At 41.3% G+C, this 18,663-nt stretch overlaps 1 protein-coding gene across 1 annotated transcript in view; it reads right to left on the minus strand.

Moving 5' to 3' along the window:
• The window catches only part of LOC311141323 (adhesion G-protein coupled receptor D1-like), a gene marked incomplete at both ends in the record, with an annotated part of 57,257 nt that overhangs the window by 28,163 nt on the left and 10,431 nt on the right, over positions 1 to 18,663 (minus strand). The window contains 4 exons of the mRNA XM_084176619.1: positions 6,044 to 6,185; positions 7,411 to 7,486; positions 9,552 to 9,659; positions 12,849 to 12,978. Coding sequence (XP_084032745.1) covers positions 6,044 to 6,185; positions 7,411 to 7,486; positions 9,552 to 9,659; positions 12,849 to 12,978 — 456 coding nt within the window. The remainder of the gene's footprint in view (positions 1 to 6,043; positions 6,186 to 7,410; positions 7,487 to 9,551; positions 9,660 to 12,848; positions 12,979 to 18,663) is intronic.

Consider the following 18,663-nt stretch of genomic DNA (forward strand, 5'->3'; position numbering starts at 1 on the left):
AAACTCCACTATGGCCAAGACCAAAGAGCTGTCAAAGGACACCAGAAACAAAATTGTAGACCTGCACCAGGCTGGGAAGACTGAATCTGCAATAGGTAAGCAGCTTGGTTTGAAGAAATCAACTGTGGGAGCAATTATTAGGAAATGGAAGACATACAAGACCACTGATAATCTCCCTCGATCTGGGGCTCCACGCAAGATCTCACCCCTTGGGGTCAAAATGATCACAAGAACGGTGAGCAAAAATCCCAGAACCACACGGGGGGACCTAGTGAATGACCTGCAGAGAGCTGGGACCAAAGTAACAAAGCCTACCATCAGTAACACACTACGCCGCCAGGGACTCAAATCCTGCAGTGCAAGACGTGTCCCCCTTCTTAAGCCAGTACATGTCCAGGCCCGTCTGAAGTGCATTTGGATGATCCAGAAGAGGATTGGGAGAATGTCATATGGTCAGATGAAACCAAAATATAACTTTTTGGTAAAAACTCAACTCGTCATGTTTGGAGGACAAAGAATGCTGAGTTGCATCCAAAGAACACCATACCTACTGTGAAGCAAGGGGGTGGAAACATCATGCTTTTGGGCTGTTTTTCTGCAAAGGGACCAGGACGACTGATCCGTGTAAAGGAAAGAATGAATGGGGCCATGTATCGTGAGATTTTGAGTGAAAACCTCCTTCCATCAGCAAGGGCATTGAAGATGAAATGTGGCTGAGTCTTTCAGCATGACAATGATCCCAAACACACCGCCCGGGCAACGAAGGAGTGGCTTCGTAAGAAGCATTTCAAGGTCCTGGAGTGGCCTAGCCAGTCTCCAGATCTCAACCCCATAGAAAATCTTTGGAGGGAGTTGAAAGTCTGTGTTGCCCAGCGACAGCCTCAAAACATCACTGCTCTAGAGGAGATCTGCATGGAGGAATGGGCCAAAATACTAGAAACAGTGTGTGAAAACCTTGTGAATACTTACAGAAAACGTTTGACCTGTGTCATTGCCAACAAAGGGTATATAACAAAGTATTGAGAAACTTTTGTTATTGACCAAATACTTATTTTCCACCATCATTTGCAAATAAATTCATTAAAAATCCTACAATGTGATTTTCTGGATTATTTTTTCTCATTTTGCCTGTCATAGTTGACGTGTACCTATGATGAAAATTACAGGCCTCTCTCATCTTTTTAAGTGGGAGAACTTGCACAATTGGTGGCTGACTAAATACTTTTTTCCCCCACTGTATTTGGGCTGCAATTTCTGAGGTTGGTAACTCTAATGAACTTACCCTCTGCAGTAGAGGTAACTCTGGGTCTTCCATTCCTGTGGCGGTCCTCATGAGAGCCAGTTTCATCATAGCGCTTGATGGTTTCTGCGACTCCACTTCAAGAAACTTGAAATGTTCCGTATTGACTGACCTTCATGTCTTAAAGTAATGATGGACTGTCGTTTCTCTTTGCTTATTTGAGCTGTTCTTGCCATAATATGGACTTGGTCTTTTACCAATTAGGCTATCATCTGTATACCACCCCAACTTGTCTCAACACAACTGATTGGCTCAAACGCCTTAAGGAAAGAAATTCCACAAATTAACCTTTAAGAAGGCATTCCAGGTGACTACCTCATGAAGCTGGTTGAGAGAATGCCAAGAGTGTGCAAAGCTGTCATCAAGGCAAAGGGTGGCTATTTGAAGAATCTCAAATATTAAATATATTTTGATTTGTTTAACACTTTTTTGGTTACTACATAATTCAATATGTGTTATTTAATAGTTTTGATGTCTTCGCTATTATTCTACAATGTAAAAAATAGTAAAAATAAAGAAAAACGCTTGAGGTGTGTCCAAACTTTTGACTGGTAGTTTATGTAAAGACAAGATTAAATCAAGAATAGTCTGATGGGTGATAATATTAGCCTATCACTTGTGAATTATATATTATCACTTGTGCATGATGCCCTAATCATAGTCACACACCTCATGTAGCATAGCCCATAGGCCTATATGTTTTGATAAGGTTTGTATCACAACTAAAGTGGCCAAATAACTTCTTAAAATTAAGCACATTCATCTGCTTTACAAGGGGTGTAGAGCCTAACTGGCATACATAAGCAGCGCATGAGTTTGAAGTTTGGGGAAGATAATTTTCATCATAAAAATGCACCTTTATAATAAATACATAATCGCATTTGTGGTCACTTTTGATAATGGTGTTTTCCCGCTAATGGAATATTCACGCTTATAGCCTACTGCTGTGTGCACATTGCTGCGCTTATAATGTGAAGAAATAGCCTAATGGTTTATCAAGATTTTAAGCGAAACATTCTGATCTGTTGCGTCAGCCTCATTCCGTAAAAAAGGTTCATTTGGAATCTATCACATCCCACAACTGTCCCAGACTATGTTTGGAATATTTATTTCTCGCACAGAATAGGTCAACTTTTGTACTATGAGGGATAGTAGATTGACATAGGCTAGTGCTTTTGCTGTTTGTTAGGCCTACTCATCTTGTTGACTGACGAAAAGTAAATGTGGACAGTTTATCTAATATCTTCAATATGCACCTTGGAATTGGATAAGGACGCGCGCAGTTGTGTCCCCGATGTGTCTGTCTTCACTTGTAGCCTGTGAGAAAGACCTGATCACGTGATGGAGAGCCATGTGAGTGAGAGGTGCTTCGGAGCACGTAGCACGTAGCACTCAGGGAGGCATGGATTTTCTTAGGGTGCATTACAGCCACACAAAGGGGATGCCGCCAGGAAATTCAAGGCATTATCAAATGCTTCTCAAATTGTGAATGAGAGACTGATGAAGTGTGTACAGCCTGCGCAAAAAACAAAGCAGAGCTCATGCCTTTCAAGCGACTTTTTTCAAATCATCATTAGAGTCGCATCATGCAGCCTTACAATGTATTAAAAATCTAAACATATAGCCCAACGTTTGTAGAACAACTAAAGTTACATTAATAACTGTAAATTAAGCATATAGGATTACCTATTTCTTTGTTAACTGCTCAACACCGAATAGCCCTCAAATCGTTTGGAGAAAATATCCTTTCTATTTTATTCAGCTTTGTTCAATTGTATTCTTCATACTACAAAATAATAGAAAACAATGCCACGGAATTCTAAGCAAATCTTGTCTGTTAAATGAACTAGTGTAGGCCACAGCCGTATGGCATAGCCAGATCAGTACCTAACATAACAACAACTCAGAGTATGCTATTCTGTTATCTGAAATAGACTACATTTTCTTCATATCACGTTTCTTTAGACCTGTCTAAAATAAATAATGGATTTATTGTGAAGGTGTAGGCTATATTACATGGATTTATTATACTTTTTAAAATGTAGAGGGTCTGCATCAGTGCCTTGCAGGCTATGTGTGGAAGCAAGGAGATGCTAAATGTGTTTATGTTAATTAACAGTAAATTATTGTGAGACCGACAGTTATTTGCTTGACAATCACCAGCTGACTGAATGTCGTGACCGCCACAACCCTAGACTCTCTCCAGAGATGTTCGATCGGGTTCAAGTCCGGGCTCTGGGTGGGCCACTCAAGGACATTCAGAGACTTGTCCCGAAGCCACTCCTGCGTTGTCTTGGCTGTGTGCTTAGGGTCGTTGTCCTGTTGTCCCGTTGGAAGGACAGTCTGAGGTCATGAGCACTCTGGAGCAGATTTTAATCAAGGATCTCTCTGTATTTTGCTCCGTTCATTTTTCCCTCGATCCTGACTAGTCTCCCAGTCCCTGCCACTGAAAAACATCCCCACAGCATGATGCTGCCACCACCATGCTTCACCGTAGGGATGGTGCCAGGTTTCCTCCAGACGTGACGCTTGGCATTGAGGCCAAAGAGTTCAATCTTGGTTTCATCAGACCAGAGAATCTTGTTTCTCATGGTCAGAGTTCTTTAGGTGCCTTTTGGCAAACTCCAAGTGGTCGGTCATGTGCCTTTTACTGAGGAGTGGCTTCCGTCTGGCCACTCTACAATAACGGCCTGATTGGTGGAGTGCTGCAGAGATGGTTGTCCTTCTGGAACGTTCTCCCATCTCCACAGAGGAACTCTGGAGTTCTGTCAGAGTGACCATCGGGTTCTTGGTCACCTCCCTGACCAAGGCCCTTCTCCCCCGATTGCTCAGTTTGGCCGGGCGGCCAGCTCTAGGAAGAGTCTTGGTGGTTCCAAACATCTTCCATTTAAGAATGTTGGAGACCACTGTTTTCTTGGGGACCTTCAATGCTGCAGAAATGTTTTGGTACCCTTCCCCAGATCTGTGCCTTCAACACAATCCTGTCTCAGAGCTCTACAGACAATTCCTTCGACCTCATGGCTTGGTTTTTGTTCTGACATGCACTGTCAACTGTGGGACATATATAGACAGGTGTGTGCCTTTCCAAATCATGTCCAATCAATTGAATTTACCACAGGTTGACTCCAATCAAGTTGTAGAAACATCTCAAGGATGATCAATGGATACAGGATGCACCTGAGCTCAATTTCGAGTCTCATAGGAAAGGGTGTGAATACTTATGGAAATAAGGTATCTGTTTTTTTATTTTTAATACATTTCCTAAAATTTCTAAAAACCTTTTTTCACTTTGTCATTATGGGGTATTGTGTGTAGATTTTATTTAATCAATTTTAGAATAAGGCTGTAACGTAATAAAATGTGGAAAAAGTCAAGGGGTCTGAATACTTTCCAAATGCACAGTAAGTCTCAGCTACTGTATATTGTCTTATGTTAGGTGTTGACACTTACTGTATGGTAATTTGGCATAGGACTCATGAAAGCAGCAGTAGTGCATATTTGGTGTCACTGGAATTGACACAAGACCAATGTTGATTGGATGGGGATTTCTGTGAAAACCATTGATTTATCACGACTTTATTTTGGCACCATAACAACGAGCAGTAAGGCAATCTCAGTGACTGTAAATAGAAACACCTTGAATCAAGATGAAAGAGCACTGGAACACATCTCCAGCACTTCATAAGAGACAGACATTCTCCCCTCTCCCGTAGTGTCTGCTAAAACAAACACAGTACTCATGTCACCAGAACGCGGCCAGATCACTGCAGCATAAACATTTATTTCCAAAGGGAAAATGGAGGCAAACAGCACCCATTGCCATGGTTTCACAAAGCCGCATGGTTTGCATTTGTGCTCTTAAGAGAGACGGACACCTTTGATGGCGGTTCACTAGGAAGTGAATATTTTCAACTGAGCAGCTCACATGGCAGGGCAAGCACATTCTCTCCAAGTGTAATGGACAGGCTGCTTATGTTAGCTGCTGATGGAAAACGATCACATCTTATTTTTGCTAAAAAATATTGGATAAAATTCCTATTGGATGATATCTTGAGGCCATTTGGTCCTTATGCAACTATCGAATGTTTATGGAAAATAAGGTGGATGGGATGATTCGATCATTCTTACTCTTTGTGTTTGTTGGAGTAAGTAGAGCGCTCTATGGATGGACTTTAGAGCTCTCTATTGCATTTCTGCATTTAGAGGAGGGCTAACAATTGCCATACACATTTTCTAAGTGAACTTTCATTATGGGTTTCAAATGCATTTCCCATGGAAAGCTGGCAACACTTTCTCCCCTAAATCCCTGCAACAAAGCAGAAAGGCAAAAAATATGCTATTCATGAACTCAAATTATTGTTCCTTTAAAAGTGCCCAAAGCCTACAGTTCAAATGTCCAGAATCACTTGTGTTTCAATAAAGAGGTTGGGACATTTTCAATCCTCTTTCCACAAGAAACACAGTTCCTTTCACATACTGTGAGAGAAAACACCTAAAAATAGTCTAAAAATCACACCCTTATACCTTCTGATAAGGTAAGAATACCACCCCCAACAATTGTGCTGCTTATTTCAGGAAAACTATTGCCAAGCAGTTTTTCAGCACAATTTCAAGTCCTTCACTAAGAACAGAGATTAAAGGTTTCTTATGGCCAATAAAATGGTAATCCATTGACATAGCTTGGTAATTCAATACACTGGAGTAATCCTAGGTGGTGTATTTGTGTTGGTGATGTACTCTTACCAGGATGTGTGTGAGGACGATCTTGATGAGCGGAGACCCAGACAGGTTGACGGATAGAGCAGGCGATGGCTCCACCTTCAGTGAGATGAGGAAACTGGCCACCTGGATCTTATGGTCTTTGAAATCAGCCGCCTCGTTGATCCTATGAGAGCGAGAGATGATACAGAATGTCTTTCTAACACCAATGAGAGCTCTGCTGGGGTGTTCTATCTACACAGTAGTGTCACAGAGGGCTCAGAACAGTAGCATGGGAGTGAGACTCTGATACATCTGTCATGTCATCAATCACAGTGAAAACACAGCATCTCGTCAGGAGCTTTTCTAGGTCAACAGGTAAGTGACACCCCGTATCATCATACAGAGGGACATTCTCACCCACTGGGGAGTGAAACACAACCATTATGAACTAACCTCACCATCAATTGTAAAGTAAACATGAGTGTTTATCATTATCATCCCGATTTACTGAGAAACTTGTTTAGAAGAAAGTATATTGTTATATATTGTTGCAGAAGCGGATTGATCCGAAGTGCCTTAAAACTTACACATATTACATTTAGAGCTGGATTTCTGAAGAGGCAGTCAAAGCTACGTGCTGTATTGAGGGCCACAATACAGTCATTCCAACTCATTGAGCATAAAAGCTGTATTTCTAGACACAATTATGCCATTGATGAAGTCTGCCAGTAACTACATGTTTTAAAGCAAAGAAGATTGTTTAGGCCTATACCACTTAATTACTTTAATAAAATTCCAAGTCATGCAAAGAATAAATGTCACAGCATTATCAAAATACGCTTCCCCTATTGATGGGGAAAGAAGTATGGGGTAAAGATCCTGTATGAAGTTAATGGCAGGGTGTATCAATCAGTGGAGGTTAAGTGGTGAGATGAGAGACAGCCTGGTGGGAGACTGATAAGGACTGGCCCCAGGCATGATCCGTTCTTGGCGACAGGAAACAGGGGCGCCACTCCACCAGGGGAGACACACAGGAAGTGATCCTGGCTGACGCTCAGAGCGCTTAGTGCCATAACATCCCTTAGATTATCTGAAATCACTTATTCTCAATGGCGGTAATTCATAATTGCACGGCGTGCAAAGTAAACAATTTTGTTTATTGCGTACTCTTCGGACTAGTCTCATTCCAAACAGATGATTCGACAACCTCAAGTCTTTTCAACTAAATGCTTATAAATTAGAATATGACATTACTTTTTGCAGGCCCTAAACCAACTTTGCTGTCTACTGTACTGTGTTTCGTCAGGATAATCTTATATCACACTAGTAAATGGTTCATAATTCATGCACAGAGAGCATTCCTGTTTGGTATGATCAGGGCTCTTTATGTGTCCTCCCATCCCCCTTACCTGGTCCTGAGGGGGCTGATCCCTGTGTAGTAGTTGTGCATGTTGTGGTAGAACACACCCACAATGGTGGTTTGGGCTGAGGGAGAGGGAGAGAGGGAGAGGGGAAGGGAGGGAGAGGGGGGGAAGGAGGTTCAGGAGGGGGAGGGAGTGAGAGGGGAAGAGAGGGAGGGGAGAAGGGGAGGGGAGGAGAGAGGGAGGGAAGAGAGGGAGGGGAAGAGAGGGAGGGGAAGAGAGGGAGGGAAGAGAGAGAGGGGAAGAGAGGGAGGGAAGAGAGGGAGGGAAGAGAGGGAGGGGAGAAAGGGAGAGGGAGGGAGGAAGGGGAGAGGGAGGGAGGAAGGGGAGAGAGTGGTCAAAGGTGAAACACAGACTCACAGCAGGGCTGAGAATGTGATGAGGCGCTGCTAAAATGCTCACAGGGAGGGGAACTTAATTAACACAGCCTCGCTGCCTCAGGTTGGCACTCCCTGACTAATGGGAGAGCTGTATGCTCACACACGGGTGAGACGGAGGGTTACCACGGACCACATGTGTGTTGGGAAATGATGCAAGTCACAGCGCCATGACTAAAACAGTACAGCAGGAGGCCTGTGGCCTGGTCCTATGCACTACCCGCACCACCCCACCACCTAAACCAGTCCCACCTACCATACAACATGGTAAACAATGACAACTAGAGAGGGATCTGAAACGCTTGGTGGTCAAAGTACCCCTTTTTCATTCAATGAAATCCACCTCACTGAGTAAGAAAAAAAAAAAACGGTCTTGAAAATACATAGGCCGTGCTAGAATACCCATACTTGCATTCTAAATAGTAAGCATTTTAGGTATGCGAAAATAATGTTTAATAGTATGTGAAATTTAGAAAATCGCGTATGCTTTAAATGCCAGGATGTTATACTAATTTCAGCTTTTCATGTAGTAGAATTCGCTGCACACTTTTGAAGAAGAGAATTGTCTTTCCAGACGTTTGACAACAGCTGATAATCAGTTGATAATAAGGTAAGGGGACGTGCTGTATCCAAATGAACGAATGGCGGGAATCTACACAATTGCGCATTAGATTCTCAGCATGGGGGAGCCAAGTATGTTGATATTTTTTTACTAAACAGTACATAATAAATAGTATGTAGTTCGATTAGTACACATTATATCATTTTAGTAAGTAGTAGGCAAGATAGATTTCAGACACGGCCATTGTATATGAAGGTTTTGAATGTAATGAGTGTAATGCCCCCTACCAAATCCTTTTAGAGATCAGTTGGTGGCCAGTTTGCCTTAAACTTTTTATTAATACTTGGAAGTATCTCAGTCCAAGAGAAAAAAAATCACTTTCTCTGCACTTAATTGGCTTATAAAAGCTCCACTTGGTGCCTTTAATACAGTATGCCATGTGTCAGGATGCACAATGTTACATTAACTCAATCTAGGAGCTTATGTTGCCAGCAGTAACATTTATATTCCATTTCTGATAATGGTGCTTTAATAGATTATACATTTTTTAAATTTAAATGTTAGTGTAGCAACGCAGTGCGTTTGGGGGCCAGGTGGAGCCAAGTGGATCTGACCCGAACACAAGTCAAACAAACAGTTTTAATACTGCCGTAATTACTGCCTAACCAGCACTCACAGCGCTCACAGCGCCGATAAGAGTGAGCTAAGCAAATAAATGAGTTCACTGTGAGTGGAGGGGTTTCATTTTAATGGTCAGTAAAGTGGATGACAAGTCTCTTTCTCTCTAACTCTCTCTGGTGTGTCTAAAGTAGTCAATGATACATCTATGCATAAAAGTCATACAGCACTGTAGCTGTACAACTGTACTTTAAAGCATCACGAACAGTCCCACGATGGCTCTCTCACACACTACCTTCTGCTGTGTTAAAGGTCTCTAATCCTATCATCAGAAAAAACTACTGCCCAATAACAAGGGCTTCCCAGTTGGGCAATTTTCTCTTGGCAGAAACAGTGTGCAGAACTAATGAGAAGTATTTATTCAAATTCAATCCAAGAGGAGTAAGAGCCGGACACAAAAGAAAGATGAGCCTATGTTATATTCTAGCAGCAAAATATGAATTGCTTTGAGAGAGTAAGTATGTAAATGTATGTTTGTAGAAAAATAGTGAAATGAGATGTAGGGAACTCACACTGCATGGTGAACGCCTCGCCGGGCACTGAGATGTAGTTCTTTCCTTGAGTGGGGAAGCGGTAGAGTGGAAGATTGTAGTTCTGTGGGATCTTCATTAGAGAGTAATCTGTTCGGGTCAGAGGTTAGAAACAGAGAGGGACCACTGTGAGTGGTTAACTAACTCCAACACCAGGCCTGAGGGGTTCTGACTGGGAGCCAAAGGCACAGTGTTATCTGGTGGTGGTGATGATTAATGTGCGGATCAAAGATTTGACTTAGCCCCTGGGAGAGAGACGATGCAAGCTTATCTACAGGTCGTGGTCAAAAGTTTTGAGAATGAAAGAAATACTAATTTTCATAAAGTCTGCTGCCTCAGTTTTGATGTTGGCAATTTGCATATACTCCAGAATGTCATGAAGAGTGATCAGATGAATTGCAATTAATTGAAAAGTCCCTCTTTGCCATGAAAATGAACTTAATCCCCAAAAAACATTTCCACTGTATTTCAGCCCTGCCACAAAAGGACCAGCTGCCATCATGTCAGTGATTCTCTCGTTAACACAGGTGAGAGTGTTGACGAGGACAAGGCTGGAGATCACTCTGTCATGCTGATTGAGTTAGAATAACAGACTGGAAGCTTTAAAAGGAGGGTGGTGCTTGAAATCATTGTTCTTTCTCTGTTAACCATGGTTACCTGCAAGGAAACATGTGCTGCCATCATTGCTTTGCACAAAAAGGGCTTCACAGGCAAGGATATTGCTACTAGTAAGATTGCACCTAAATCAACCATTTATTGGATCATCAAGAACTTCAAGGAGAGAGGTTCAATTGTTGCGAAGAAGGAGTCAGGGCCAAGAAAGTCCAGCAAGCGCCAGGACCATCTCCTAAAGTTGATTCAGCTGCGGGATCGGGCACCACCAGTGCAGAGCTTGCTCAGGAATGGCAGCAGGCAGGTGTGAGTGCATCTGCACGCACAGTGAGGCGAAGACTTTTGGAGGATGGCCTGGTGTCAAGAAGGGCAGCAAAGAAGCCACTTCTCTCCAGGAAAAACATCAGGGACAGACTGATATTCTGCAAAAGGTACAGGGATTGGACTGCTGAGGACTGGGGTAAAGTAATTTTCTCTGATGAAACCCCTTTCCGATTGTTTGGGGCATCCGGAAAACACCTTGTCCGGAGAAGACAAGGTGAGCGCTACCATCAGTCCTGTGTCATGCCAACAGTAAAGCATCCTGAGACCATTCATGTGTGGGGTTGCTTCTCAGCCAAGGGAGTGGGCTCACTCACAATTTTGCCTAAGAACACAGCCATGAATAAAGAATGGTACCAACACATCCTCCGAGAGCAACTTCTCCCAACCATCCAAGAACAGTTTGGTGACGACCAATGCCTTTTCCAGCATGATGGAGCACCTTGCCATAAGGCAAAAGTGATAACTAAGTGGCTCGGGGAACAAAACATCGACATTTTGGGTCCATGGCCAGGAAACTCCCCAGACCTTAATCCCATTGGGGGGGAATAATAGTGAAGACATCAAAATAAAAATAACACATACGGAATCATGTAGTAACCAAAAAAGTGTTAAACAAATCAAAATATGTGTTATATTTAAGATTCTTCAAAGTAGCCACCCTTTGACTTGATGACAGCTTTGCACATTTTCTCAACCAGCTTCATGAGGTAGTCACCTGGAATGCATTTCAATTAACAGGTGTGCCTTGTTAAAAGTTAATTTGTGGAATTCCTTTCCTTCTTAATGCGTTTGAGCCAAACAGTTGTGTTGTGACAAGGTAGGGGTGGTATACAGAAGATAGCCCTATTTGGTAAAAGACCAAGTCCATATTATGGCAAGAACAGCTCAAATAAGCAAAGAGAAATGACAGTCCATCATTACTTTAAGACATGAAGGTCAGTCAATACGGAACATTTCAAGAACTTTTAAAGTTTCTTTAAGTGCAGTCGCAAAAACCATCAGGCGCTATGATGAAACTGGCTCTCATGAGGACCGCCACAGGAAAGGAAGACCCAGAGTTACCTCTGCTGCAGAGGATAATGTCATTAGAGTTGCCAGCCTCAGATTGCAGCCCAAATAAATGCTTCACAGAGTTCAAGTAACAGACACATCTCAACATCAACTGTTCAGAGGAGACTGCGTGAATCAGGCCTTCATTGTCGAATTGCTGCAAAGAAACCACTACTAAAGGACACCAATAAGAAGAAGAGATTTGCTTCGGCCAAGAAACATGAGCAATGGACATTAGACCGGTGGAAATCTGTCCTTTGGTCTGATGAGTCCAAATTTGAGATTTTTGGTTCCAATCACCGGGTCTTTGTGAGACGCAGAGTAGGTGAACAGATGATCTCCGTATGTGTGGTTCCCACCATGAAGCATGGAGGAGGAGGTGTTATGGTGTGGGAGTGCTTTGCTGGTGACACTGTCTGTGATTTATTTAGAATTCAAGGCACACTTAACCAGCATGGCTACCACAGCATTCTGCAGCGATATGCCATCCCATCTGGTTTGCGCTTAGTGGGACTATCATTTGTTTTTCAACAGGACAATGACCCAAAACACACCTCCAGGCTGTGTAAGGACTATTTGACCAAGAAGAGTGATGGAGTGCTGCATCAAATGACCTGGCCTCCACAATCCCCCGACCTCAACCCAATTGAGATGGTTTGGAATGAGTTGGACCGCAGAGTGAAGGAAAAGCAGCCAACAAGTGCTCAGCATATGTGGGAACTCCTTCAAGACTGTTGGAAAAGCATTCCTCATGAAGCTGGTTTATAGAATGCCAAGAGTGTGCAAAGCTGTCATCAAGGCAAAGGGTGGCTACTTTGAAGAATCTCAAATCTCAAATATATTTTGATTTGTTTAACGCTTTTTTGGTTACTACATGATTCCATGTGTTATTTCATAGTTTTGATATCTTCACTATTATTCTACAATGTAGAAAATAGTAAAAATGAAGAAAAACCCTTGAATGAGTATGTGTCCAAACTTTTGACTGGTACTGTATGTTTGGTGCACAAGCAGGAAATGCAAACTTGTAGTGTATTCAAGGGTTTAAAAAGGCTTCTAAAGTGATTTTTCCCCTAACGAAAAATGTAACAACCCATACAAAAAATTTCCATTAATAATACTGCACAAAACAATTCACATTTATTATTTTCCTGCTGTAGCAAACTAGCTCAAATTAAGATCCTACATCTGCAGGGTCCCTAACACTCTTTTTTTTTTACAGTAAGACAATACAGTGTGTGAGTCATACAGTACAGTCAGGACTGGAGAGAGTTGAGTCGCCATGGTACTGACCTGCTACAAAGGACTTTCCTCCCAGAGAGATGAGAGAGTGGGGGCTGGGGCTGGACTCCAGGTTGGACACCATCTGGACCATCACTTTGTCCACTGTCTCAATCAGCCCACTGACCACAGGGGTGGACTCCTGCTCCGAACGGTCCAGTAACAACATTCACACTCACAGAGATACACTGACAACTTACTGTATTTTGAGAGTTTTTGAGAGTTGGTGAATTATCATTGATATAGACCATAAAACCAAGTAGTTACTGTACACGCTTTAAGAGTGTTATCAGCTGGGAGTGGGACTATATATACAGAGGTGGGACCAAGTCACTACTATTCGAGTCACAAGCAAGTCTCACGTCACAAGGTTCGAGTCTCTAGTCGAGTCCCAAGTAGAATGGGTTGAGTCTCGAGTCAAGTACAAGTTGTGCATTCTAAGAGCAAGTCAAGTCAAGTCGAGTCACAAGTCTCAAGTCAAGTTTTAAAAAATCTATACACGCAATGACTTGTTCAACTACAAATCGAGACCTTGGGACTATAAGGTTCCATCTGACATTTTTGTCAAAAATGAGTTAGTCACATATAATAGATCTTTAGATGGTTATTCATATGTCTGTGCAGTTAGATTTGAGAAAAAGTAAATCGGAAGTGAAAAACTAGAAAGTTCGATCTACATAAACTAATTTGAACTTCGCGCTATAAGGTTCTATCTGCAATCCAATCACAAGCCTGAACAATACAGATGGACCAATCAGAACACGCCTTTGCCGTCACCCTCTTAGTATGGTCTAGGCTAGTCTAGCCAGCAATAATGGCACTCAAGCAACAACAACAAAAAACTCTGTCAGAAATAAAGTAAATGATTGTTGTTCAGTAATGACAGTAATTCATCTGATGATCTTAATACATTTCTTAATGTATTTGATGATATGTTCTGACTATCTTGGTAAAATAGTGATATTATATAATTTATGTATTCAAATAGCTACATTCTTCTTAAAAACTGAACATGTCTAATTCAGAAGTGTCAGATAGAACCTTAAGCCATAAGGTACAAACTGATTTACAAATGTCTCAGGATTTTGATACTCTGCACTTTAGGTACCTTTAAAAGGTGAGGACCTTAATGGGTTATGAAAGAACAATTCACTACGAAACGGTTCTAAGATCTGGGATGTGAAAACTTTGATGCTCAATATCTCAGAACTATGCTTCACGCAGATAGAACCTTATAGTCCCAATGTCACAAAATCTTAGTTTATTTATTGACGCTACCAGACAGCCCTTTTTATTATTTAGTCTACAACACATTTTGATTATGTAATAATACATTTTAAAAACAAATTCCAAATTCAAGCTTCATAAATAAATTATACATTTCAGGCAATTTTGACATACCACAAGACCAGTCGGCCTATGCTAGTAATTGTTGCTTGATGCCCCATTGCTTGTGAGCTTGCAAAGTAAACAGTTCATATTCTTGATCACCAAACAATTTTTAGATCTGCATATGTAATATTTATAGCAATCCTCTCCGACTACAATTTGATGTTTGTGATGCACCCGATCCTACACATGAAGTGCTTTGTAACACCAAAACTAGCGGCAACTGAGTTGCCACCAATGTAAAGGAGCCGAAACCTTAACTTTGCTGGAGTATTGAAACACATCATCCTGAGATGTTTTCAAACATTACATGGTATGTTGTAACACCACTTAATCAAGTGTTGTGCAACACCTTGCCAGGGACTGGGAGCACTACCGGAAAAGGTTGAAAATACAATTTTGGTGTTTCAAGTTCTGTTTAGTGCAGAATTAGATCATTTCTTATTTTAATGTTTAACATTGATTTATGTATCTGATCATTTGCCAGTTTAACCCATTTTAGCAGGCATTGTTAAGCACAGTGCTCAATCCACCAGCAGTAATCAGAGGTTTTACAGTAAACATTGCAGGATACTGTATTTGCCTCTACCATTAAAAGTTTGCAATGTGGGAATGGGTCGTCTCATCATTGAACGTCTTTTCTTTTATTTTTGTACCTTTATTTAACTAGGCAAGTCAGTTAAGAACAAATTCTTAATTACAATGACGGCCAACCCCGGCCAACTGTGCACCGCCCTATGGGACTCCCAATCATGGCCGGATTATGATACAGCCTGGAATCGAACCAGGGTTTGTAGTGATGCCTCTAGCACTGAGATGCAGTGCCTTAGACCGCTCCGCGCCACTCGGGAGAATATTCTGCCTGATGGTTTTGAAAGCTTTTCATCATGATCCATTACACCTCATGGCACAACAAAATGCTTAATACTAACACTATTACCGGGTGACAGGTAGCCTAGCGGTTAGCGTGTTGGGTCAGTAACTGAAAGGTTGCTTGTTCAAATACCTGAGCCGACAAGGTGAAGAATGCCCTTGAAGGCACTTAACCCTAATTTGCTCCAGGGGTGCTGACCCTGTAAAACAACACATTTCACTGCAGGTGTCTGTGACAATATATATTTTTTATATAGAAGTATACTTTTATTTCTTCAAACATGCATACAACATTGTGTAAAAGAATCATTAAGTCAGACATTTTTTAATTACCCACAATCCTGTCAAAACAGAGCCACGTGGCAAGATAGGAAGTGCAAGGAGATTAAAACCAGACTTCCAATGAGTTCAATAACTACATTTTCTCTATCTTTGCTTATCCTCATAAAATATATTTACATTTTGAGCAACATATTACATTGGATTTATTCCCCCCAAAAATGGGTCAAATGAAATTAACAAATCATTAAAATGACTTGCATAAATGTATTAGGTATACAGTATGTTATATATTTGTGTGTTTTTTAAATTTAAATTCAACCCAGAATATTTTTTTACAGTGTGGCTGTGTTGAGTGTAAAATTCCAATGAAATTCCAATGAAATGTCAGCCTACCATCTTACTGCCCCAGAAGTCGGCGGTTCAATTCCTGCTTCCGCCTGTCCCACTTTCACTCCTTCTCTGTCTCCTCCTGTTTCTAAAAATCAAATCAATATTTAGGCTATAAACCATTTGCAGTTCTCCATTTGATTGTATGAGACACCGTTTCGTGTGTTTTGACGCTGGCTTTTACATGCACTGAAACCCAAAAAGTTTTTTTCACAACACTCTCTTAAAAACACAAATATTCAGATTGAAGAACCACTTCGGGTGTTTCAGAATACTTCTATTATGTTTTTAGGAGCACTACTTTTTATAGCTTCATTACACAATCACAGTGTTTTCAGTCTTTCTATTTATACAGTGTATAGCTAGATGTACAGCAAATCAGCTATTTGTTTGCTAGTTCAGTGGTTCTCAAACATTTTGACTCGCGACCCCAAAAAGGAGTGGTTAAGATGCGTGCGCCCGCCCTTCCGCACACGCACAATCACTGAGCAAATAAAGCCTGTCATTACAGCCTTAAAAACGCAAGATACAGAAATAAACTGTGTTTTACACCTGCATTTTGAGCTGAAAGTCATTCATGTTAGCAGTCAATATCAACTAGGGATATCAAGGATGACATGCCTGAAGGGCATTTTAAATCTATGGGGGGGGGGGGGGGGGGGCACAACTAGTATTGCGTTAGAGCCCTAATAAAACAAGGTAGATTGGTCCTACTGCTGTTCAAATGTATAAAAATGTACACGTCAACAACCGTTGTTTTATATAATAACACAAGAAAGATATATGCCCCACTATGAAATACTGTACAACTGTATCCGAAATGCAGCATAGCTGCCATAGGCCTACACTTAATTTGCGCCAACCAACACGCACAGAACAGCTCGACACGATGAGCACCACTAGGCTATCAAAGATTATTACAGGCTTCATAGTTTAAACTTCAATAATTAGAACTATAGGCTACATTTCTGTCTAATTTGTGACACTACGCAATGAGCATAACCTACAGTAAGCAATACTTTCTGTAGGCGTGTTTCAGAAAAGCAACCTAAATCAAACTAAGTGCATATTTTATATTCATAGCTGATGTGACATTTCCTACATGACAGCAGCCAATTTGAATCTGCCATGAATAAGAGTAAACGCCCATTCAGAGGGCAACACACACACCCTATAGGAAGAGAGCAGGGAGGGGGCGATAAAGTAGGCTGTGTTGTTTTCATAGTATTGGCATCACTTTTACAGTAGCCTATCACACAATGACTGTAATGCAAATGAATGATAACAGAGTGAACGTTTGCCTCCTTCTTTCAGTAGGCTACACACGGTATTGGTCCTATACTACTGCGACATACAAAATGTACAAAAATGTAGGCCTATCTGAAATGCAGCCATATACACAACTGTCATTTTGCACACAAGAAAGCACGTGATGTTGAAGAGAAGCCCCATAAAGACTGATAGCCCAAGATGTGCTCATTAAAACAGCAACCATCGATTCAGGACCTTGGACAGCGCAATGAAATTATGCAATGCCAATTTCAGCACCACCGAAGTGGACAACCAGGACAATCGTAAAAAGCTTTGGAGCACCTTTAATGACATTTTGGGCAAAAAGGCAAACTCAGCTCCATCAGTCATTGAACCAGATGGCTCATTCATCACAAAACCCACTGATATTGCCAATTACTTTAATTATTTTTTAATTGGCAAGATTAGCATACGCTGACACTACACATCCAAGTATAACTGATCAAATTATGAAAGACAAGCATGTAATTTTGAATTCCATAAAGTGAGTGTGGAAGAGGTGAAAAAAGTATTGTTGTCTATCAACAATGACAAGCCACCGGGGTCTGACAACTTGGATGGAAAATTACTGAGGACAATAGCAGACAATATTGCCACTCCTATTTGACATATCTTCAATCTAGGCCTACTAGAAAGTGGAGGGAAGCAAAAGTAAATCCGCTATCCAAGAATAGTAAAGCCCCCTTTACTGGCTCAAATATCCGACCAATCAGCCTGTTACCAACCCTTAGTAAACTTTTGGAAAAAATTGTGTTTGACCAGAAACAATGCTATTTTACTGTAAATAAATTGACAACAGACTTTCAGCACGCTTATAGGGAAGGACATTCAACAAGCACAGCACTTACACAAATTACTGATGATTGGCTGGCAGAAATTGATGATAAAAAGATTGTGGGAGCTGTTTTGTTAGACTTCAGTGCGGCTTTTGACATTATCGATCATGGTGCTGATGGAAAAATGTATGTGTTATGGCTTTACACCCCCTGCTATATTGTGGATAAAGAGTTACCTCTGTAGCTCAATTGGTAGAGCATGGCGCTTGTAACGCCAGGGTAGTGGGTTCGATCCTCGGGACCACCCATACGTAAAAATGTATGCACACATGATTGTAAGTCGCTTTGGATAAAAGCGTCTGCTAAATGGCATATTATTATTATATTATTAACACAACACAGAGGGTGTTCATTAATGGAAGCCTCGCCAACATAATCCAGGTAGATTCAGGAATTCCCCAGGGCAGCTGTCTAGGCCCCTTACTTTTTTCAATCTTTACTAATGACATGCCACTGGCTTTGAGTAAAGCCAGTGTGTCGATGTATGCGGATGACTCAACACTATACACATCAGCTACTACAGTGAGTGAAATCACTGCAACACTGAACAAACAGCTGTAGTTAGTTTCAGAATGGGTGGCAAGGAATAAGTTAGTCCTAAATATTTCAAAAACTAAAAGCATTGTATTTGGGACAAATCAGTCACTAAACCCTAAATCTCAACTAAATCTTGTAATAAATAATGTGGAAATTGAGCAAGTTGAGGTGACTAAACTGCTTGGAGTAACACTGGATTGTAAACTGTCATG

Source organism: Coregonus lavaretus (assembly GCF_964263955.1).
Source record: "Coregonus lavaretus genome assembly, chromosome: 14".
Lineage (NCBI taxonomy): Eukaryota > Metazoa > Chordata > Actinopteri > Salmoniformes > Salmonidae > Coregonus > Coregonus lavaretus.